The sequence below is a fragment of the Bidens hawaiensis genome, unplaced genomic scaffold, assembly GCF_021521415.1.
Source record: "Bidens hawaiensis isolate Kalapana, Puna unplaced genomic scaffold, B.hawaiensis_p1.1 tig00014593_1, whole genome shotgun sequence".
Taxonomy (NCBI): Eukaryota; Viridiplantae; Streptophyta; class Magnoliopsida; order Asterales; family Asteraceae; genus Bidens; species Bidens hawaiensis.
This window is the reverse complement of record NW_027492272.1, coordinates 79,656-103,933: the sequence shown is the minus strand read 5'-3', so window position 1 is coordinate 103,933 and position 24,278 is coordinate 79,656. Positions and strand designations below refer to the sequence as shown.

General features: G+C 42.6%; 1 protein-coding gene and 1 pseudogene across 2 annotated transcripts; one reads left to right on the top strand and one right to left on the bottom strand.

The window, feature by feature from the left end:
* Window positions 1-12,542: 12,542 nt before the first annotated feature.
* Window positions 12,543-16,054, bottom strand: LOC143547062 (uncharacterized). The gene is made up of 2 exons (XM_077038573.1): window positions 15,196-16,054; window positions 12,543-13,449 (listed from the first exon to the last, which is right to left on the bottom strand). Exons 1-2 carry the CDS (start codon window positions 15,573-15,575, stop codon window positions 12,543-12,545), a joined length of 1,287 nt encoding a protein of 428 aa, XP_076894688.1. The 5' UTR covers window positions 15,576-16,054.
* Window positions 16,055-16,477: 423 nt separating this feature from the next.
* On the top strand, window positions 16,478-23,635 carry LOC143547061 (uncharacterized; annotated as a pseudogene). Its single transcript, XR_013137706.1, has 12 exons — window positions 16,478-16,488; window positions 19,107-19,201; window positions 19,275-19,340; window positions 19,876-20,056; window positions 20,215-20,411; window positions 20,505-20,555; window positions 22,485-22,576; window positions 22,800-22,864; window positions 22,953-23,044; window positions 23,132-23,236; window positions 23,320-23,451; window positions 23,621-23,635. The product of XR_013137706.1 is annotated as an uncharacterized LOC143547061 (transcript).
* The last annotated feature ends 643 nt before the right edge of the window (window positions 23,636-24,278 follow it).

The window sequence follows — 24,278 nt, the reverse complement described above, 5'->3', positions numbered from 1 at the left end:
GCCGCAAGAAACAACACGTGATTATTGAAGAAACGCGGATCTACTCACTGGTAGCAGATCTACTTTCCTCGGGTGTGATTATACTATTTCACCGATGGTTCTTCTGGATCTGTGTTCTTCCACCTACAAAATGAACAGCGCCGTTACTTACCCCTCAGAAAGGGACAGAGGGGTCCTCTTTGGGGTAACCCTCCGGCGTGAGAATAAGTATATGTAGGAGAAGATGATAATGTGAGAGTAAGGGAATTTGGAGAGTATTGCTTAATAGCTGAATATTGTATGTTACTCTGTATGATTGTGTGATTGAATATGCTTCAATGTGAATCAATGTGTCTGTAACTGTGTACGTTATGATGTATTTATAGTGCTAGGGTTTCCACTGATTGAGCTGAGACCAGATTAGGGTTTTGTTGGCCTCTTCCAATCGATTTGCGCCACGTGTCCTCGGAAACACCTGGTGCTTTTTCATTGGTTATAATCACGTGGTAACCCATGAGTCATGCTGAGCTGTCCACCTTTCATTTAGCAGCTGTCAACATCAGCATATCCTTATTCCTTAAAAAGATGCCTTCTGGAAGTTTGTCTGACGTGCACAATCAAGGTTGCCCTAATCCTGATTTGGATAAGGACGAGGTTGATTATGTGCACGTGTGATATGCGCCCATCCTGAGGATGCGCGAGGTCTTCTCTTTATTCTCACGCGCAGATATTTCATGCGCAGATGTGATACGCACAAGCATGTAATACGCGTCACGCGCGGATGCCCCACGCGCAGCTGCGCCATGCGCAACTGTGATATGGGTGGGCATGTATGATGCGCGAGCATGTGATATGCGCCGCGCGCGGATGCGCCACGCACGATGTGATATGCATAAGCATATATGATGCGTGAGCATGTGATACGCGCGAGCATACGTGATGCATGAGCATACGTGATGCATGAGCATATGTGATGCTTGAGCATATGTGATATGTGCAAGCATGTGATGCTTGAGCATAAGTTTTGGCTTTGTGCCTTGATAATATCTTTGATTTCTAATGTCTTGTATATATCTTGTGGGTTGACCCGCCCCGCTCGATGTTGAGGCGGGTACATACCTCTTCAAGCCCCCCCAGTCTAATGTGTGTCTTATCTCGCGCGAGCGCGGTAAGATAGATATTAGACTTACTGATTTGGCCTTTTAATGGGGTTTTGTCGTTTTCTTGGTTGTTTCCATCGTTGCGTGAAGTTCTATCCATTTGGTTGAAACGAAGGGTCCAAAGACGTGGTTGGTTGGTGGTGACGTGCGCCGGAAACGTGTCAGACGTTTCGTGTGCTCGAGGTGCTACAGTTGCCTTTCATGTCCCCTCGCACAGCTGTCTGAAACACGTGTCGCGCTCTCATTGGTTTGCACCTGCGAGTGGGGGCGCGTCTCTGCTCCGTGGCAGTTCCGTGACGTTTTTATGTCCCCTCAACAGTGTTAGGGACACGTGTCGCGCCCGTGTTGGCTTACACCTGCGAGTGGGGGTGCGTGAAATCCGTTCAGTTGCCATTTTTCTCTCTCCTGGGCCTATAAAAGCAGGCCCTTAGGAAAAAATTTTTATCTTCATCTTCATTGTTGTGTATTAAAAAGCTTCTGTCTCTCCGATTTTCTGGTTATTGCTTCCAAATACCCTGTTATCTGTTGCTGTTGTTATTGTATGTCTGATAGCTCAGACTCTTCTAACCCCTCAATCACCTCTGTTGCCTCTCGAAGACGCCGTGTGAAATCTGTGGTGATGTCGACATTGAAGCAAAAGGGCAAGGGGAAGAGGGTTGTTGAGACCACATCGGAGGAAGTAGGGAGGACCAAGGCCATGAAAAGGTGGAATGAAATCCCCTGCAAATTGAGGCAGGCCGATCTCGACAGCCTCATCTCGTCACAGGGTTTTCTCCCTGTGTTTGGCTGCATGTTGCCTGTGGCCGGGCAAACGGCGGCGGACCCGCCTCCCGGCTATATTTCACTGTACACCCATTTTTTCACCCACTGCAACCTTCGTCTTCCGATGACAAGGTTTGTAGGCGCGGTGTTACGGCTTTTCGGGATTCATATATCCCAAGTCCATCCGTTTGGACTTGTGCGCATGACTCATTTCGAGTTCATGTGCAAATCACAGCGCGAGGAGCCCACCCCTCGTCGCTTTCAATTTTTTTACAAGCCCAAGATCCAAGATTCTTGGATCTCCTTTATTCCTCGCAGTCAGAAGGTTAAGTGCAGCACCGTATCATTCAAGAGCCTTCATGACTGGTCTGAGAGGTTCTTCTACATCAGGGCTGGTGTAATCCCCATCCGCATGACGATGTTATTAAGAACCCAACCGGCGCCTGGGTTAAGAAACTGACCGCCGAACCATCCCCCGCCAAGAAAATTCGCGAGGAGGCGCTGGTGGGGGTCGGCATGAGTAGGCTGTGGGCCGACAGCGCGTTGGAGCCTGTCATCCAAGTGGACGGCTTGCGTAAGTTATCGCATTGCTTTATTTCCGCGCTAATAGAATTTGCCCTTGCTGATATTATTTGTCTTGTTTTTACGCAGTAACCAAGGAGTTTTTCCACGCCGCCTACGACGATCAAGTGGAGGGTGGCTCCATCCCGCTGGGCGCTGGGGAGGTGGACTTCCCAGATCGCTTCGATGACATGTTCATCCCTGTGGATCTGGAATTTGACTTTGATAGCGACGCGCCTGGTAAGCCTTCGCACTTATGCTTATTCCTTTAGAATACCAAAGTTTATTAACAGTTCTGTTGCTTGTATTTGCAGATGCGCTCGAAAACTATGAGCTGGAGCTCACGGAAGAGGAGGAGGAGGAAGAGGAGGCGCCCCTACTAAAACGCAAAGCTAAGGGGAAATCTGGCGCAGGGGCCAGTAAGAAACAGAAGAAAGATGACACCCCTGTCGCTCATCCCCATGCTCAAACGAAGGGACCTAAGGAAACCCAGGTGTTTACCACCAAGGTTTCTTTAGCTTCCCTGCCTGTGAGAGTGGGCAGACCTCCTGTCCACTTGAGGTATGGTGGCGTCACCTCCTCCGTTCGCGCGGCTGAAGAGAGAAGCAGTGCCGCGCCTGCAACAGGTATACTTTTCTTATCTTCATCTGATTGAATTATTATTAAACCTTTGCTCCTTTGAATGTTTGCAGGACCGGCGACGGTCGCAGATCAGCCGCAGGCGCCACAAGGTGCCAAGGCTGCGCCGGGGGCTGCTTCGAAGTCCCCTGTTCTACCCTCTGAAAAGGGTAGAATGAACTTTATGGCGATGTTCGCCGCGCGAACAGAATTGCGCCAAGGTATGTTTTGCACATTTGTCTTCTGAATTTTTTCTTTTGGATCCAGTCATAAACCATTTTTCCTTGTTGATTTGTTCATAGGAGTTGTAGCTGGCGTACAAGTTGCTGGTGACACTCCTGGCGCCGTTGCCGGCGCCGCTGGTTCTGCTCCTGCTCCTGCTAGTGCTGAGTCTCCCCTTATTGGGATTACCAAGGAGCAGGAAGCCGTATTGCTCGCCGAACTGGCGGCGTCGAGACCTCCCTCGCCTCCTCCTACACGCAGCCCTCCCCGCGAGACTGGTTTGGAGCCCTCCAGGTCGCAGGAGAAGAGGCCTATTGAAGAAGATGAGGAGGATGAGGGGGCTCAAGCTGAAGACTCCTTGGGAGACAGCGCCAGCCCTGCGATGCCACAAGACTTCGCAGCGCAGACTTCTGGTGGGGCTGGCGCTGACTTTTCTGCTTCATCCCCGCAGGTATGTTTTAATTTGTTGCTCCGCTGCGCGTACCTCCATATAAGTATGTTTTATGACTTAGAACATTTCTTGTGTTTTGCAGGAAGGTGACCACGTTTACCGCCCGAGATGGAATATTAATGAAGACAGTTCCTTCCAATCCATGGGCGTATGCGAGGACTTCTGGGCTCATGCCGTGCCTCCTACTGAAAGGAGGTATCAGGAGGAGCGCACCCGCGCGGACTTGCTGAACGACCATATTTTCGCTGGGTCGGCTTTCTTTGCTGCTTCCCAAGAGCTTCGTCGTGATTATATTAAAGTACGCGATGCTCTTGTGGAAGCCCAGCGAGAGGCTAAGGTGGCTGCCTGGAACCTTTCTGATGCTCGCGCACGAGCTGAGAAACTCCAGGCGGAGCTCAGCGAAAACCGAGCAAGTGCCAACACCGCCTTTATTAAGCGCGGGCATGAGCTCCAAGCTGCGCGGGAGAAGCAGCAGGTGGCGGAGGCCGAAGTTGCCAAGTACGCGCGGAGAGTGCGTGTCTTGGAACTGCAGGCGGAGGCGCGTGACCAAGCTATCGTCCAGAGTATCACTGAGAAATCATCGCTGGAGAGTGAGGTTGCGCGCCTGAAGAAGGAGTTGGCGGCCGCGCAGGCCGATAGAGATGAGGCCTTGGCGACGGCAGCGTCTAGCCAGGAAGCACTTGATGCTGCGCAGGCGGAGAAAGAAAAAATTTTAGCGGCAGCAGCGTCTGATAAAGAGGAGCTAAAAAAGACCAAGGAAACTGTTGAGTTATTAAACTCCCAGGTTCCTGCCCTCGAGACGTCTGTTGCTGGCCTCGCGCAGGATCGCCAATGGCTGGTGTCACAGGGCATGACTCGTTGCGCTTTGGCGATGAAATATTCTGCCGAGTTTCAAGCCCTTGTGATGGACTGCAATGCTGCCGCGCGGTTGGTGGGTCGAGCTGAAGGGTTTACGGATGGGTATGAATATGGCATGTTGAAGAAGAACCCATCCGAGTACCCTTACAAGAGCGACGCGGCCTGCGCGGACATGGCCGCGATGGGGGAGAAGTATATGAATACTCCCATCCCCATCCTTGAGCAGGTACCTTGACCTTAATGATTTTTTCTTGATTAATTTTCCAAGTGTTTTGTACTCAATACTTTTCTAATGATTTGCAGATAGCTGCGCTTGCTGACCAGCCCGACCTCGGCGCGCTAAAGAAGTTGCTCGATGAATGCGAGAGGGCTGGTGGCTATGGTGGTGACGCGGGTGATGTTGCCCCTGCCAGCGGCTCTGGCGCGGCGAAAGAATCTGCTCCTGACACCGTCGTGATAGAAGACTCCATTGAGGAGGAAGAACTTGACTATGGTCAGTTCGGAGATGAGGAGCGGGCCGCGCCAGATGCTGAGGGAGATGATGAGGGTGATGAAGTGGCTGACGTCGACGTGGAGACTTGAGAAGCCCTTCATCAAATTTTTTTTTTGTTTTTTGTTATACTTGTAATTTGTAACTCATCACACTTGTAAATTTCAATGCTATGGAATGAAATTTGTTTTCCCTTTTTCACATCTTGCGCATTTCCATTCATCTCTTCATGTTTGCTTGTATAGATATAAGATATGCTTGCACGTTAAAATAAGAACAAGGTTGTAAGGAAATTATTCACTTAACCATAGTCCTATTTTGTAAGTGGTTTCGCAGTATCTTGTTTATGCTGACATGCGCGATGACTTTTCACAATTCCTTTTTTGCCCGTCGTTGTCGCGCGTTTTTTATATGGAAGTATGAGTTTTAGCCATTACATGTCAGCATGTGTTACTCAGATATCCACTATGATTCCGCGCGCGACCTTGACCTGAGACCTTAACAACTATGATTTGGCATGTCCTTTGCCTTAGTTGTGTTTAGGGATTTTTATGATCAGGCTGCGCGGGATGTAAGATGGATGTTTGTGAGTGTTTTGAGCTAAGGCTCTTTGTTTTGGGCTAAGGCCCCGACGTTTTTAGAGTTAAGACTCGTTAACGTGTTTGAGATAAGGCTCGCGCATGTATGTTTTACTTCGTTTTATTTTGTTTTGAAGTCAATATAGTGTTGTCATATTGCTCCAAATTAATAAAGGAAGTGTGAAACATGTATGCAAAGGTAATAGAACAAATATTGAAAGATAGAGCGAATCATCATTCATGATGGCTTAAAAGCCTTGATTACATATTCGAATTTTTACATGAAGCATTTCCTAAGCTGTGCTGCGTTCCACGCGCGCGGTATCTTTTTTCCATTCAAATCTTTTAAAGTGTACGCGCCTTTCCCCAATTCGTCTGAGATTTGATAAGGTCCTTCCCAATTGGGGGACATTTTTCCTGGGGGTATTGCGCGGCTAGCTTCATTGTTTCGAAGGACAAAATCATTTTTCTTGAAGTGGCATTCTTTAACGCGCTGATTATAATATTTTTCCAGCTTTTTCTTGTATTTGGCTTCATTGATGATAGCCGCTTCTCTGCGCCCTTCAAGCAGGTTGAGGCCCATTCTTCTTTCGCGCTCGTTATCAGTCTTGCTCATCATGAGTACCCTATGGGATGGGCATCCAATTTCTGCTGGGATCATAGCCTCTGTCCCATAGGTTAGGCTGAACGGGGATTCGCCATTGCTAGTTTTGCTTAATGTCCTGTGCGCCCACAGGACATTAGGTAACTCTTCGACCCAAGAATGGGATTCTCCCTCCAACCTTTTCTTCAGCCCATTTAACAAACTTTGATTCGCGCGCTCCACTTGGCCATTCCCCTGAGGGTGGTAGACCGAAGTGAAGATTTGGTTGATGTGCAATTCTTTGAGCCAGCTGGATATCTTCCTGTCAGTGAATTGTTTGCCATTGTCGCTCACAATTTCCATAGGAAGGCCAAAACGGCAAATGATGTGGCTCCAGATAAATTGCTTCATCGCCTCAGCTGTGATTTTTGCTAGTGGCTTGGCCTCAACCCATTTTGTGAAATAGTCTACCGCCACTACCAAAAATTTCACTCGCCCTTGCGCTTGCGGCAGGGGCCCCACAATATCAATGGCCCATTTGTGGAAAGGCCATGCGGAGGTTACTGGAATCAAGTTGTTCTTTGGCCGCATGGTGTTTGGCGCGTAGCTCTGACATGCCTTGCATTTTTGGATTTCTTTTAGCGCATCCAAGTACATGCCTGGCCAATAGTAGCCTGAGCTCATTGCCTTGGCAACCACCATGCGCGGGCCGGCGTGTATTCCGCAGATTCCTTCGTGAATCTCCCTAATCACATAGCTTGCTTCTTCAGCATCCAGGCATTTCATGAGCGGTCCAAGATAAGAGCGTCGATATAATGTACCCTCAAGTAGTTCATAGTTCTGCGCCTTGTGTCTTATCTTCCTCGCCTGTGCGCGATCGTCCGGTAACTTCCCCTCCTTCAGGAATTCCATTATTGGAGTTATCCAGGATGAAGGGGTTGTATGAATTACAAGGACAGATTGCGTTGGCACTGACGGGTTGCTCATCACTTCCACCCTGACATCTCTGCCAAAGTGATCAAAATTAGTTGATGCCATCTTACTCAACGCGTCAGCGGACTTGTTTTCGCTGCGTGAGATGTGTATGATTTTGAAGAAGTCAAACTGCTCAACAAGCTTTTTTGCCTGCTCTAGATATAGAGGCATGGTGTTCTCCTTGGCATCATAAAGGCCATTGACCTGTGCAGCTACCAAGTAAGAATCAACATGTGCCTCTAGCCTTTGAACTCCAAACTTGCGCGCAATGCGCAGACCAGCCAGCAGGGCTTCATACTCAGCCTCATTGTTGGTACTCTTGAAGTCCAACCTAATAGCATAAGTATATTCATGATTATCAGGGTCCATCAGTTTGAGGCCTGCGCCGGACCCTTCGCTGTTGGAGGCTCCATCAGTGAATAGCCTCCAAACATCTTCTTCATCATTTGCTCGCGGAGGATCTACCTCGCGCTGAGCTTCTTCAATCTTTCCCTCTGGGATTTCCGTGATGAAATCCGCTAAAACTTGACCCTTTATTGCTGGACGGGGCTTATAGGTGATCGTGTGTTCACCTAATTCCAGCGCCCACTTTGTCAGCCTTCCGGAGAGCGCGGGGCGTCGCAAGACTTGCTGGATGTTGTAACCTGTCAGAACTTCAATAGGATGACCATTGAAGTATCTATGAAGCTTGCGCGACGCGTGTGTTAGTGACAAAACTAACTTTTCCATGATGGAATAGCGCGTCTCCGGGTCTGTCAGCACCCGACTCACATAGTATATTGGCGTTTGGATCCCCTTGCGATCCACCAATAATACTGCGCCGATGGCGCGGTCTCCAGCTGACAAGTACAATGTAAGGGTTTCGCCAGGAAGTGGAGCTGTGAGCGCGGGCAGCTTTATGAGACATTCTTTTATCTCACTGAAAGCTTGCTCAGCCTCAGGTGTCCACTTGAATTGGCTCTTCTTCAAGCAGTTCCTCAAAGTGTTAACGAATGGAGTAGATTTGCTGGCGTGGTTCGGTAGGAACCTGTTGATTGACACCAATCTACCATTCAGCTTCTGAACCTCTTTCATGGTGGATGGTGAAGGCATGTCAAGGATGGCTTCCACCTTTTCAGGGTTCACCTTGAAACCATCCTTAGTGACCATTACACCAAGAAATTTCCCCTCTTCCGCGCCGAAAGTACATTTGCTCGGGTTGAGCTTCATGTTAACTTCCGTTAGGCGCTGAAGAGTTTCCTCGATGTCTTTGAGCATTTGTCTCTCCTCCCTGCTCTTGATCACCAAATCATCAACGTAGACTTCTAGATTTCTTCCGATTTGTTCACTGAAAACCGAATCCATAAGTCTCTGATAGGTGGCGCCCGCATTCTTTAAACCAAAGGGCATTTTTGTGTAACAAAAAACACCCTTGTCGGTTCTGAAGGCAGTCTTGTCTTCGTCTTGTGGTGCCATTTGAATCTGGTGATAGCCTTTGTAGGCATCCAGGAAACATTTTAGCTTGAATGGCGCCACGGAGTCCACCTTTGCGTCGATGTTTGGGAGGGGGTAACAGTCTTTCGGACATGCTTTGTTGAGGTCCTTAAAGTCAATACACATCCTCCATGACCCGTTGCTTTTCTTTACCATCACAGGATTGGCTACCCATGTCTGGTATCGGATCGGGCGGATGATGTTTGCGCGCAACAGGTCCTCAACTTGCTCATTCATGGCCTTCGCCTTTTCATCCCCCATGATTCTCTTTTTCTGAGCAATTGGCTCCACCGACTTGAACGTGTTAAGAGAATGTTGTGCCAAGTCTCGCGGGACCCCAGTCATATCGGAGTGTTGCCACGCGAAGACCGACGTGTATTTTGTGAGCAACCTTTTCATTCTCAATCTCGTTTCGTCTGAAATGGTAGCGCCAATTGTGACCGTTTGCTCTGGGAATTTTGGGTTTAAAATCCACTTCTCTGGCGCATTGCCCGCCATTGGAAGTTTCATTCTCCCTTCCCGCGGCGTACTTGTCACTGCGCACAAATGATCGCGGTAAACAAATGTTACGCCTGTTGGTGTAGGGAACCCCAATGCGCCGTGCGCTGGCGACGGTATAGCATTAAATTGGGCAATCGTTCCCCTACCCAGGATCATATTGTGGCACGACGTGGTGGGCAAGACCAAGAAGTTGACAACTTCGGCTCGCTTGTGCTCATCATCCCCCATAGTTAGTTCAAACTGAATCTGGCCTAGGGGATGGATGATTTCGTTTGAAACACCACAGATTGGTGCGTTCACAATTTCGAGCCGCGCTTGGTCTGCCGGGTCTAACTTTCTGAAACATTGCTCATACATAATGTCAGATTCGCTTCCAGTGTCCACCAGGACTTTTGACACTTCGTAATGAGCAATGTGTGTGGTGATGACGAGAGGACTGCTGATTGAAGGGCCTCCCCTGATTCTTGGGAAGATGACTTGCTGCTCGCGCCAATCTCCGTGGATTTGCGCGCTTCTCTTTTTTGACGTCTGCCCTTGTCGTCCCCCCTCAGCCACACAGATTCTTTTGTATTTCTTGCTGGCAGAGGCTCCTTCCGGTTGCTCATCTTCTATTCTTTGGTTTTTCACCAAGTGAGCCAGCCTGCCTGATTTTACATCCTTCTCGATCGCATCCTTTAAATGATGGCATGCGTCGGTGTTGTGGCACGGGGACCTGTGAAATTCACAATATTTGCCACTGTTTTGCGGTCCCTTGTAGTGTAGTTGCTTGGGGGGCTTGAATTGGACATTCTCAGTACTTAACACCTGTGAAGGTGTTTTAGTGAGGGGAGTCCATATTCTTGGCAGAGGTCTGCTTGGATCTCTGCCGCCCTCCCTTTTGTCACCCTCCCCGCGATTACGAACATCTTTTTGGGGCTGGGGTGAGCTTGGTTGCGCTTGCTTTTCTGCGGAAGAAAAACTTGTTGGCTGCAACTTGGACCATACAGAGTTCTGTTTGGCCCTCTTCTCTTTGCTGCGAGGTGATTCAGCCTGATGCGCTTTTTCTCTTGCCCTATCTTGGGCAATCTGTTTTTCATTTCTCGCGAAAACTCGCGATGCCTCCATTAACTTGGCCCACGTGGTGGGCATGCCATCTTTGCTTACGAGTGCTCGTCGTAGTTGATCACTGCGAGCGCCTTGTATAAAGGCCACGCGCAGGAGTTGCTCGGTTATACCTCCGATTGCCAGAGACTCCTGATTGAACCGAGTGATGTAATCTTCAATCGTTTCATCATTCCTGCGTACGCAGTGCATGATGTCGTCAGGATCGCGCGTGTGCCTGCGCTGCTGTACGAAGTGGGCTTGGAACTTTTCTAATAGTTCCTCGAACCCATCAATTTGCCCAGTCGGCAAGCTCTCGAACCATACCCGCGCCGCGCCCGTTAGGCAGCGAGCAAACATATGACACCATGTTGGCATCGTCCAGCTCTCTAGGTTTCCCGTGTTGTAAAAACCTTGCAAGAAATCGTCTGGATCTGTCGTGCCATCATATTTACCCAAACCACTTGGCATCTTGGTCTTGTGCTGGATGGGAGCCTGCGCGATGCGCGCAGTGAACTTTGAGTGTTTCACCAAGATGGCTGGTCTGTAGGGTGTGATTACGTCCACTTGCCCTCTGACTGGTGGGCTGTACGGCATGTGCAGATCCAGATCGGCTCTGGCTCCAGGCGCCATGTTCACAGGCGCGCGGAGCTGTGAGCCTCCTGCATGAGTATCCCGCGTCTTCCTCATGCTATGCACTTCTTCATCACTGAACTCAGTGTGTGCAGTGTGAACAGAATGTCCTTCTTCCGGCGCGCGCGGCCTTTTTGTAGTCTGCTTATCAAACGCTTGCCTTTGTGTTTGGTCGGCTAGCTTTTTCTGTTTGACCATTTCATTGTACTTTTCCATCAGACGCCGCTGCTCGTTTATGAGCCATTCATTCGGATCATTTGTTTCTTCTTCTGGACCCATTGGTCCTTTCTGTTTCGCGCCGGCCAGATTTTGTAACGTGAGATCGTCTGGAGGAGTTTCAGTCTGGCCGTGAGGGGTTGTGACGAAGGGACGGTTGCTGGTGGTACGCGTAGAATCACGCGGAACCCTCAGAACCTGCTGTCCGTCGTTAACACCCTCACGTTCAATATCCTCCAGAGCTTGATCAACGTTACGAACGCCAGAAACCATGGTGATTGATTTTTTTTTTATGTAGATCTGATGAGATCTGATTGCCGATGTAACAGTGGATGGCGCCAATGAAGAAACGCGGATCTACTCACTGGTAGCAGATCTACTTTCCTCGGGTGTGATTATACTATTTCACCGATGGTTCTTCTGGATCTGTGTTCTTCCACCTACAAAATGAACAGCGCCGTTACTTACCCCTCAGAAAGGGACAGAGGGGTCCTCTTTGGGGTAACCCTCCGGCGTGAGAATAAGTATATGTAGGAGAAGATGATAATGTGAGAGTAAGGGAATTTGGAGAGTATTGCTTAATAGCTGAATACTGTATGTTACTCTGTATGATTGTGTGATTGAATATGCTTCAATGTGAATCAATGTGTCTGTAACTGTGTACGTTATGATGTATTTATAGTGCTAGGGTTTCCACTGATTGAGCTGAGACCAGATTAGGGTTTTGTTGGCCTCCTCCAATCGATTTGCGCCACGTGTCCTCGGAGACACCTGGTGCTTTTTCATTGGTTATAATCACGTGGTAACCCATGAGTCATGCTGAGCTGTCCACCTTTCATTTAGCAGCTGTCAACATCAGCATATCCTTATTCCTTAAAAAGATGCCTTCTGGAAGGTTGTCTGACGTGCACAATCAAGGTTGCCCTAATCCTGATTTGGATAAGGACGAGGTTGATTATGTGCACGTGTGATATGCGCCCATCCTGAGGATGCGCGAGGTCTTCTCTTTATTCTCACGCGCAGATATTTCATGCGCAGATGTGATACGCACAAGCATGTAATACGCGTCACGCGCGGATGCCCCACGCGCAGCTGCGCCATGCGCAACTGTGATATGGGTGGGCATGTATGATGCGCGAGCATGTGATATGCGCCGCGCGCGGATGCGCCACGCACGATGTGATATGCATAAGCATATATGATGCGTGAGCATGTGATACGCGCGAGCATACGTGATGCATGAGCATATGTGATGCTTGAGCATATGTGATATGTGCAAGCATGTGATGCTTGAGCATAAGTTTTGGCTTTGTGCCTTGATAATATATTTGATTTCTAATGTCTTGTATATATCTTGTGGGTTGACCTGCCCCGCTCGATGTTGAGGCGGGTACATACCTCTTCAATTATTATGCCAGTTTTCGTTACGGTAGTAAAACCCCATCCCGGAAGTTAACGTGGATAACAAGAAACCGAATATTTGCATTTTAACGGCGTCTGATTTAATAAGTTTTTGTAAAGGGTGTAATAATGGAAGGGCTAAAACTGAAAAAAAGAAATAAGTTAACCAAAGGAATAATACATCTTTCGGAGGTGTACAAAGTTGTCCGACAATGTAAAGTACGCCGCCAGCAAATATACTCATTGTAGAAAACGAGGAAAGAAAAACACCAACAAGACTTCCAGCCGCATGTGGGTAATTAAAAATTGAAATAAAGTATCTAGAGGACACTCTAGTGTTACTATTAAGTAATGATTCTTTTCCGTGTGATCTGACTGCTGTGATAATATGTGCAATTCCCGCAAACCATAGTATACCACTAAATATTGAAACAACCCATAGACTAACAAACACTTCAGAGTTACGTAGCATGTAGTACGTAAATGACGCGATGGCGGCGGCTCCTAGGCAGCCGCCAGCTGTCGCATAAAGTGAGAGCCAGCTGGAGACAGCTTGGCGGTTAGGGAACTGGAGTTTTCGAATGGTGGCGCCTACAAAGCCTCGGACCATGAGGCCGAGGTGGCGGTTGTGGAAGGCTGAGCCTACGGCGTTGGAGGCGACAATGGCGGCCACGTAGGGTGGCATGATCCACACGGTTTTGATGGCGCTAGCTGGGAGACAGAAGCTGGCGCCTATGGCCGTGGCGATGGCGGTTATGAGTTGGGAGTTTGGACGGTGGTCAAGGTGGATGGAGATGTAAGCGAGTAGCGGTCCGGCGAGTATTAGACCGCAGAACCAAGAGATTGAAGTCCATTCTAGGGGAGAGAATTTCAAATTGCTTATTCTGCCGTATGTTAATGCTTCAAACCTGAATTTAATCAAACATGTGTTATTCAGAATTTAGATGATCAAAATTATATATCTATTGTTATGTTACTAGTTCTTTTTTTAGATAATCACAAACAAATAATGTAGTTTTGGTGAAAAGTTTGATAGGTGAACAGTGGCGGATCCAGGAATTTCTTTCAGGTGGTGCACTACGTTTAGATTCTTCAATTTTATAGAATCGGGTATAAAAAAATTCGGGTCGGTTTGAGGTTCGGGTCAGTTCGATGGATCGGGCAAAGTTCATTACGTAACATAAATATGATAAAATAATAAAAGGGACACCGTTATTAAAGTTCATCTATGTCATCTCATTATACTCTTAGTGGGCTTTTTTTAATTGAAATCCGTGGATAATTGAAAAGATTTCATACACTATGACACTGAATTTATATATTTGATTAATAACATTATTGCTCTATTTGTTGTTGAATTAGTCTACTCCATAGACATAACTTTTCAATTTGGCATGTTTTTAAAATATCTTAACAGAATGTTTACATATTACTTGGAACTCTTATGGTAATGTATTATATGGATATTGTAAAAGTAAGGGAAGAGAGTGGTTGCAGATTCAAGGCTTGATTATGATTGTCAATAACTACTAAACTGTAGATCCTAATGTGACTAGGCTTTTCAACATAAGTATATTTTTTCTAATAAGTCCATTGCATTATCTACAACTTGCGGTACGGGTAAAAGAGCTCATGGTATGACTAGATTACCCGGTGCGCTATCTAACACATGTGACCCCCCCGCGCGTTGCGCACGCGGGTAAAGAAACTTGTTAACAAACTAAAAACTAGAAACTAACAAATTAAAACCAACAATCTAACAAACTAAAACTAAATTTAACAAATAACTTAACAATTAAGTAGTTAACAATCAACAACAATTAACAAGAAGTCAAGAACAATTAACATTTAACAATGAATATAAACTTACATTCAAAGTGGGAGGATTCGAGCAATCGAGCTTCGAGGAAGAGTAGAAGGCATGAGGAGTGTACTGGTCGGCCGGAAAAGCGGCGGCGGTGCCGCGGTGGTCGGAGAACGGCTGAATGGGGACGGCTAGTAGGTTTGAAGAGGGCCTGGGGAGGGAGGCGTTGTTTTGTGGTGTCTTTGTATTTTTATTATAAAACCCTAATTATTATAAGATTGAGTTAATGAAAAAAAAAGTCCAGAAAATAAAGCTGGAAACGGGAATTGACCATGTGACCTCCAGGTTTCAAAACCAACAATTTACAAGCTGGACTAAGGCTTTAATTATAAATTAAGTGGTTCCTTCCTAATTTATAAGGTGGTTCCTTTGGTATTTTCTATATAAATTCACTATTATTTCGAAACTCGGGTGGTTCCGGGAAACCACCCATTAACACCGTAGATCCGCCCCTGTAGGTGAATAAAAGTAGATATATATACTAACCAAATATCGCATAAGTCATAGTTATATGTAGAGTATTCTTTTGACATAACCAAAGAAGCACAAAAATATTATATTTCCGTAATTTACCATTTTTGAAAAAAAAAAAAAGAAATAAAACTTATATTAGGATCGTTATATCTTATGTTGTGTTGATCTTTGTAAATTGTCAACTTAACTATGAAAATCATAAGTTGCAAGATTGGATTCCTACTTTGCAAGATTAAACAAAGTTATACTAAATTAGGATATTTTGTTTTAAAATGAGCGTTTGAACACATAAAATTCAAAAGGATGCGAGCCTTACAACATGGTTTCCTTTTTTGTGCAAAAAAGACCTTTACCATTCTTGTACCACCCCCGTGCTGGTTCTGGTGGCGGGTTACTAAAACTCTGAATGATGATGAGTGGAAACACAACAGTAAGAAGAACTGTGTGCGTAAAGTACGAACACAATTCATAAAGACACCAACTTATAACCTCCCCCTTTGTGGGTTTGTCTTCATATTCCTCATAATCTTCTATCTCGGTTTCACTCTTCGCCTCCACCGTCTCCATGGCTTTTACATCCATCGAGTGTTCACTTTCATCGTCCTCCAATGTATTTACATAAACCGAGTGCCTGTTTTCATCGTGCTCAATGGACCGTGGTGGTGTGGTGGCTACAACATTTGTCTCTTCGGACATTTTTGTGACTGAGAACAAATTTGAAAAGTTAGGTGGTGGGTTGGGGTTTAAAAATTGGTGTATGAAATAATAGCTGTGGGAGGGGAACTATCGAGAGTTTTGATTTGGCTTTGTAATGTTCAATTTCATAGGTGGTATAACCCGGCTTTTTTTCTTGTTTTTTTCCCTCGTTTGTTTGATAGGTGTACTTTATAGCATGTAGTGATGTTGAGTGATGGCATAAATATACATTTAAATAAAGAAAATAATATATGTATGACTGTTTTTTATATATCATATTAACATTTCACAAGATATCAAGTCGATGAGTCTTATGGTTGTATCACTTGCTATGCAATAATATATTACAACATATTCGAATAAGATTTTTTTTTGGTTGGTGGGAGCGACATGCGTGACGCTAGATGCGCTTAGCCGGAATGCCCCAGGCGCAATTTATGTTTAAAAACTCGATGGTCACAAGATTCTAGGAATAAGAGATAGGCACATACACATAGGAAAATAAGGAGATGGTTAAACACTTTGTTTATAGGTTGGGCGTTGTGGCTAATGACCACCCCACCTCAACACCTTGTTAAACATGAAAAAAAACAAAGCGGTGTTAACCCATGCCGCTCCAAGCAACATGGGCGTCAAAGGGATGGGTGGGGGTGGGGGGGGGGGGGAATATTTTTCTCCGAATTCATTAGTGTATTTAATGCCCAAGAGGCTAGGTTATGTGGGATTCACCCCACATGCGTCAATCAAACTTTTTTTTTCTTTTTGTTTAAACTCTACTTAGTCCATAAGTCCATAACGCATGGTTAAAAAGTGTATTTTTTTGTGTTTTTGTTCACGGCTACACACACACATACCCATCTATCCTTACTCCTAAACCTAAACTACACCAGAAATAATCTACTATGACGCCAAGGTTTGAACTCGGGTCTTCACTTCCAAAGACAAAGAACATTTACCACCCAGCCAAGACTGGAACGACTAGTTAATGGATTTCTGCCTACATGACTTATTAATTGACGCTTTAACTAGAGGCTTTTTGTTAGCTCACTACACATAGCTTAGTGTTTTTCTCTCATGAAAATTTGACATTTATTGTATATTCTAGTTGTTCAAGAGTTAAGTCCATACACATTGATTGTATATTTATATATTATACAGTGAATGTCGATATCATAACAAACCGAGTTTAAAACGGATTTCTCACAACATAACGTGGAAGGCAAGCCTCTAGTTTTTGATTAATGCCTCAATAACAACTAATTTCATAAAGAAAAGATGTGCAAACCTTAATGAGTTCGGATTTCATTTCAAGCTAGCTTGCTATATCAAACCTATCTTTTTAATAGGTTAAAGTTATAACTATCTATAGCCAAGTTACATTGTATCATGTCATGTTCCCTTTCATTAGGCACGAAAATGGTAAAAGAAACTTAGCATTTCTTATTTTTTGTTTTTCTTTTTAGTTAATGTTGATTTTTAAACAGTAAAGGTGTTATTAACTAAAAACGCCTTTGGTTAAAAAAAAGTTAAACCAAATAACTGGATTACATGAAAAGTTTTCTATTTCTAGTTAGAGATTACTTTATAGAATAGTAACCAACTTTGAAAGTTGTTCCAATCAGGTCACTGATAAAAACTTTTGTTCCAATCAAGTCATTGAACTTTCGTTTTTGTTCCAATCCTAAATATTTTACCTGTATAGCATGTAATCTAGGTTTTTTTTTAATTTTCAATGTTTTTACTTTACATAATAACTTTTAAACTTTTAAAGGTTGCGAAAATTAGTAAAAATGCGAAATATAATTTTAAAATTCCGAAAATTTGCAAAAGAAAGTTTGGAATATTGCAATAAATTGAAAAAATTGAAAAAAAAATGTTCAAAGCGGGTTGAAACGGGTTAGGGTCAACATGTTCGTGTTAGAACGGGTCAAGAATCTTTGGAACTGGTCAAAACGAGTTTCAGGTCAGTTTTTTTTACCAACGAATCAGCGCATTTTCAACACGTTACAACTCGTTTTAACAGCAAAAGCTCGTTTAAGTGATTTTTCAGCTTGTTTCAGCACCTAACAGCTCGTTTAAGCGGATTTTCAGCTCATTTCAGCACCTAACAGCTCGTTTAAGCGATTTTTCAGCTCGTTTCAGCACCTAACAGCTCGTTTAAGCGATTTTTCAGCTCGTTTCAGCACCTAACAGCTCGTTTAAGCGATTTTTTAGTTCATTTCAGCATCTAACAGCTCGTTTAAACGATATTTAAGTTCGTTCCGACCCGAAACCCGTTCCTAAATCATTGTTAGGTGCCGAAACGAACTGAAAAATCGCTTAAATGAGCTGAAAAATCGCTTAAACGAGCTGTTATGTGCTGAAACGAGCTGAAAAATTGCTTAAACGAGCTGTTAGGTGCTGAAACGAGCTGAAAAAATCGCTTAAACGAGCTGTTAGTTGCTGAAACGAGCTGAAAAATCGCTTAAACGAGCTGTTAGGTGCTTAAACGAGCTGTTAGTTGCTGAAACGAACTGAAAAATCGCTTAAACGAGCTGGTAAGTGCAAAAAAAAATCGCTTAATTGAGCTTTTAGGTGTTGAAACAAGTTGAAAAATCGCTTAAACGAGCTGTTAGGTGTTGAAATAAGCTGAAAAATCGCTTAAACGAGCTGTTAGGTGTTGAAACATGCTGAAAAAATCGCTTAAACGAGCTGTTAAGTGCTGAAATGAACTTAAAAAATCGCTTAAACGAGCTTTTGCTGTTAAAACGGGTTGTAACGTGTTGAAAACGCGTTGATTCATTGATAAAAAAAAAACCTGACCCGAAACCCGTTTTGACCCGTTCCGACCTTGACCCGTTTTAACCCGAATCTGTTGATCCTAACCCGTTCCGACCCGTTTTGAACATTTTTTTTTATTTTTTTTTACAATTTTTGCAATTTTCCAAACTTTTTTTTTTTTTGTAAATTTTCGGAATTTTAAAATTATATTTCGCATTTTTACTAATTTTCGTAACCTTTAAAAGTTATTATGCAAAGTATAAACATTGAAAAATTAAAAAAAAAAACCTAGATTAACTGTTATCCAGGTAAAATATCTAGGATTTGAACTAAAATGAAAGTTCAATTATTTAATTGGAACAAAAGTTTATGTTAGTGACCTGATTAGAAAACTTTCAAAGTTGGTTACTATTTTATTTTATTGATAAATCCCCTTCTTATTACTTAGGGGGTGTTCGGGATTCCTTATTTTACCTCCTTTTGACTTTTGATTAAGTTAATAACTTACAACATGATAACTTATGAAATTTTTCCTGTCACGAAACTTATGAAACCTAAACTTTTCCTCTCAATCCCAGACACCCCCTTAACTTAACTTAAAACTGAAAGTCTAAAGCCCTGGGCTAGGGTTTAAACATACCTGAATCAGCGTGGTTGGAACTCGGCGGTGGCAAAAAATGGGCACCGTGTTACGGCGCTGAAGGCGATCGGAAACCTCCATACATCTGGATTCACTTATCCTCCTACTGGCACGTCCTATTCCATCACCAGAAGCCTCCGGCATCCGTATCATCGAACCTTGTGCTCCGCGGCATTGAATTTGGACAATCGCCACCATCATTACTGCCTTTCTAGGTTCTGGAAAGGTCTGTAATTATTCAATTCCTACCTCATTATTAAATATTAAATAATTTGGTGCTTACTTTAATTGAATTGCAGACTACTCTGTTGAATCATATACTCACAGCTCAGCATGGCAAGCGGATTGCTGTCATCGAAAATGAGGTATACGATACGAATGCACTTCATTTACAAATTCACTTGGTTTATTACTCATTAGTGCATTGCTTGTTCATTCAAAACTATCCCCTGTTTTAGTTAGGGTTATGAGAGAGCTGGCTTGTTTCAAGCTCTTTTTCTAAACCTCGTGCTCGGCTCGTTTATGATTTATGAATTAGTTTATATGTGTTTTTTATTGTTTTTATACATTTTGGGAAGAACCTGAAACGAGCCTAATCTCGACCGAGCTTGTTTAGTATCTTAATCGTGCCAAAGCTCGGCTCGAGCCCAGTTGTGCATTGTGAAATTAATACATAGAAGTATTGACGAGCCTAAACGAGCTTCCTATGCATGACTCTAGCTTGGGCTCGATTACTAGACAAGCTTTATTTGAGGCTCTGGCTCAGCTAGAGCTAGAAAATGTTTGGCTCGTTTAGAGCTTTTTTCTCGATCCAATCTCGAGTAGCTCGGCTATTTTGCACCACTAGTTTTAGTGTTCCGGTTTTTATTCTATGTTATATATGTATGTATGGTGTTGCAGTTTGGGGAGGTGGATATTGATGGTTCTTTAGTGGCTAGCCATTCATCTGCTAAAGAAGATATTGTGATGGTTAATAATGGCTGTTTATGTTGTACTGTGCACGGTGAGCTTGTCACAGTGCTTTTGGAGTTGGTTAAAAAGAGGCGAGACAAGTTTGATCATATAGTGATTGAAACCACAGGTATGCACTATGCAGTTTGTTACATGTCTGATGACCAGAATGAATTTTTGTTATTGCTTGTTCAACTGTTTTAATTTCATTTTGAACTCATAAATGTGTTAGTTTTATCGCTTGTGGTGGTCAAATGAAAGTATACACTTTGTTTCATACATTTGCAGGCCTTGCAAAACCTGGACCAGTGATTGAAACATTTTGCACCGACGAGCAAGTTTCTCGTTATGTGAAACTTGATGGAGTTGTTACTCTGGTCGACTCTAAGCATGCTATGCAGCATCTGAATGAGGTGAAACCAAGATTTGTTGTAAACGAAGCAGTGGAACAAGTTGCATATGCAGATCTCATTATTCTCAACAAGGTACTTCTTTTACTTTGTTTTGTTGATCAGTTATACATTTGCTTAATTATTTTTATCCACATTGTTATTTATTTATGTTTAATAATATTGCAGGTAGATTTGGTAAGCGATGCTGACTTGGAGGCTTTGACAAAGAAAATAAGGGTTGAGTTTTCTTATGTCTTTAGAACAGATATCTTATTGATACGAAGTTCAAAACTGAACACAAGAAACTGCAAACTGATTACATATTTTTTTCCCAGTAAACTAAATCCCAATTCTCACAGACTCCTGTTTGTGCCAACACTAAAAGTCTTTAACCACTATATAAAAAGAACATACTAATTACAAAAGTGAAAGACTCTAATACCCTTCTAACTTGTTAATTACTGTCACATCTGACAACACTGATGGATTTCAGTAGAATATAGCATGGTAGCCTGGTAGGATTGGGTTGAGGTGTCACTTGCACTGGAGCTTAGTCAACATTTAAATAAGTTGGGTTTAAGTCATTGAACTCCCTTGTAGTGTAATGGTTTAATTGTTGGCCTAATTGGAACTTGGAAGTGCATGGATTTAATTGTATATAGCAGACTAAGGTTTCAAATTGATTAAGCAAGGGATATGTAAGATTAGTTGATGGTAAAACGGTTTTTGTGTCTTGCATGTCAGTGCCAAGAAGTTCTGTTTTTTCACTTCACAGTAAATGAATACTAGATTAGTTTTCTTTATCTTATTGTCATGACTTGTAAATGACTTATACTTGGTGTGGAACTGAAACTAAATAAATACATGAATCATTTTATCATATAGTTTGTTTTCATTAGGAGGTAACTTCAGCATCAGATGCAACAAAAATGACCATGAACATCTTTAACTAACTTCAGCATGGAAGGGTTACAGCGAACAAGTGGAAAAAAACCTGTATGGGAGATCACTTCCGTGCCTTTTAAGTACCTACCAGCGAAGCAGTGATAACCCTGTAAAGTTACCAGAATCAACAGTCTGGCCGCTTCAGGAATGTAAACCTAGACAGTAGGGACTGGAATCAAGTGCAACAACTAGGTGGTGACCGTAGTGATATATACCAATTCATTTATGATTGATTTGTCACTTAATTCGAAATTCTTTTCTAGATTTCAATTTCTTTAAAATTCCATTTTTTTGGACAATTTTAATTCCAAGTCCAGATCCTTAAAATTCTAGTTCTTTTGAAAAAATCTGTGAACCAAACGCCCCCTTATTTAGGATCCTCTATGAAGTAATCCGTGTGACTTGTAAAGATTTGATGATTCAAAGTTCTCACTTTTAACTCCTTGAAAATGTATCTAGTTCTCCAAGATCTAATCTTAAAGTTTGATGATAAGCAGGACATCACTTCAGATATATCGTTGAGAGTTTTATGCTCTTATCACGCTTTTGATGTCACCAGCAGACAAAGTAGGTCAGAAATTTTTTGCATGCCCCTCGCTGGAAAGTGATTGAACCAATAGTGAGTGTGGGCGTGTGTATATATAAATGGAAAGGGTTCTTTTTGTTGTCTAGTTATTTGTGGTTCTCTGATGAACCTTCCACTATATATATATAGTTATACACATACACACACCTTCACTAATCTTCGCGTTGAAGACAGATGGTGGGGTAAGGAGGGTATGCGAGGCAGCACAAATACCTTTTGAACCCCCACTTTTATTTTGTATAACACTCGTTATATTGGTTCAATTTGACCAATGTGGGACATGGAAAAACATGCCAAACTCCACATGGGTTTCTTTGAGATGTATTTCATTACTTTAGATCTTTGAGAGATCTACTTTTAGTACATATGGAACAAGATGAATTTGAGAGAGGAGTCCATTTCATTATCCGGTTTCTATTCTCTTTCTGTTCCGTGTGCAGTAAATTACCAACTTAACCACTTTAGTTAAGTTGGCTAGTCTTAGCTACGCACTCCTAAACGTACCATAATCCCGTAACATACTTATATAGAATAAACTGAATCTCATTATTTTTTGCTTCAACTCATGCTCTGACATGAAGCAATCTTTTAAACGTATTATTTAAATTTTAATTTGGATTCTGTGCATTTTGCAGCACATAAATGGAATGGCACAGATAAAACAAGCTAAGTTTGGCGTTGTTGATATGGATTTTGTGCTGGGAGTGGGAGGCTATGATCTTGACAGGTGATGCTTATATGATATTTCTTTCATATATATGTAAACACACTCGACTATGATTCTCGTATACATATGTGTCTGCACACATTCACACCATATTATTTGTTTCTTATATACCCTTTTGGTCCATTGGGGATATAATTCCCACATATTTAATAAAGCTTATACAGTTGCTTATTAAAAACATAACATTTGTTGCTTATATATATCTAGCTTTTTGGTTATGCAGAATTGATTCTGAAGTTCCATCAGATGGTTCTCACTGTGAGAATCACACTCACGAACATGGGCACAGTATTTATCCCCTTTTCATTTTTACGCACGCTTCGTTCAGGTTTATTTTAATATTTAATTATATAAATATAATCTGGTTTTTAAACAGAATGTCACCAAGGGCATCATCATGATCACAAGCATGATTCAGCTGTATCCAGTGTGAGCATTGTTTCTGAAGGAACTTTGGACCTTGACGAGGTAATTAACATTTAATACACACATGCTTCAAAATCGTTTTTTTTCTCTCTTTATTTAAATAACCTTAAATGCACATGATCCATCCAGCTTGATGATTGGCTTGAAAGGCTGGTTGAGGAAAAAGGGGACGAACTTTATAGGATGAAAGGCGTCTTGTCGGTCAATGATTCCGATGCGCGCTACGTCTTTCAGGTTCTATCTTCATTTATAAATAACTATGTTTATATGTATTGTTTGACTATTAATAAATTAAAACATAAATGTTGATGTGTTAGGGTGTGCATTCCACTCTAGATGGGTGCCCAGGCAAAGCATGGGATCCAGATGAGAAGAGAGTTAACAAACTTGTATTTATTGGAAGGAATTTGGATGAATCTGCCTTGAAAAAAGGCTTCAAAGGTTGTTTGGTGAATTTTGTCTTCTTTTTTTCAGTTATTGCTACTCTAATAGGTATAAAAATTTTATCATCCAACACTTAGATATTTATGTATTCTATAAGAAAAACATGATAATTTTAAAATAATAACTCATATAATGGTCAACGTAAATGTCTAAATTTATAAATTTTGTTTTTAGCATTGTTGGATATAAGTTTTTTATATAATAAAATGATAGCTTGTGGACGTTGATGATTCACACGTAGCATGTTTGTTTCTGTGACTATTGTATGAAAAGATTATTAGAGTACATTCAACGTCACACATTTTTTATAAACCCCAGTAAAATTCATTTTATGTTATGAGTTTAAATATTTTAAGATTTACATTAAAGGTGTAATCATGGTCAATTTTTATTTAAAGAATGGTTGATCTATTCAGAACTAAATTGTAGTTTGGTTTATTTACTCGGGTCAACTCAACTTTGTTAATTGGTAAATTTGAGTTCATTTCTATCGGTCAACGGATGTACAATGAACTATTGTAAAACATTTTATAACTTAAAAAACTAATTTGGAAACGAAGGCCTCGGTAAGATGTCTTAAAAGAACGAATTTATTGAAGTAATGATTTGTAAAGCTTGATGAGATGAGTTGATAATTAAACATGTCATTGTGTTCCATATGTAACAAAAAGAGAAGGATTCTTTTGTGAGGAAATTGAGTGGCGTATAAAAAATCCCCGAAAGAGTTTTTATATGTCATTGATAATTAAACATGTCATTGTGTTCCATATGTTTGTCGTCGTCACCTAAATGTTGTCGTCACACCTGCACTACCATCGTCACTCTACAACCA

Bases quoted from the DNA above. Each gene is read 5' to 3' on its own strand.
- LOC143547062 (XM_077038573.1), bottom strand. From the start codon at position 15,575: ATGTCCGAAGAGACAAATGTTGTAGCCACCACACCACCACGGTCCATT. The intron at 13,450-15,195 runs GTAAGGCTCGCA...GATTAAATTCAG, and splicing joins ACAAAAAAGGAAACCATGTT to GTTTGAAGCATTAACATACG.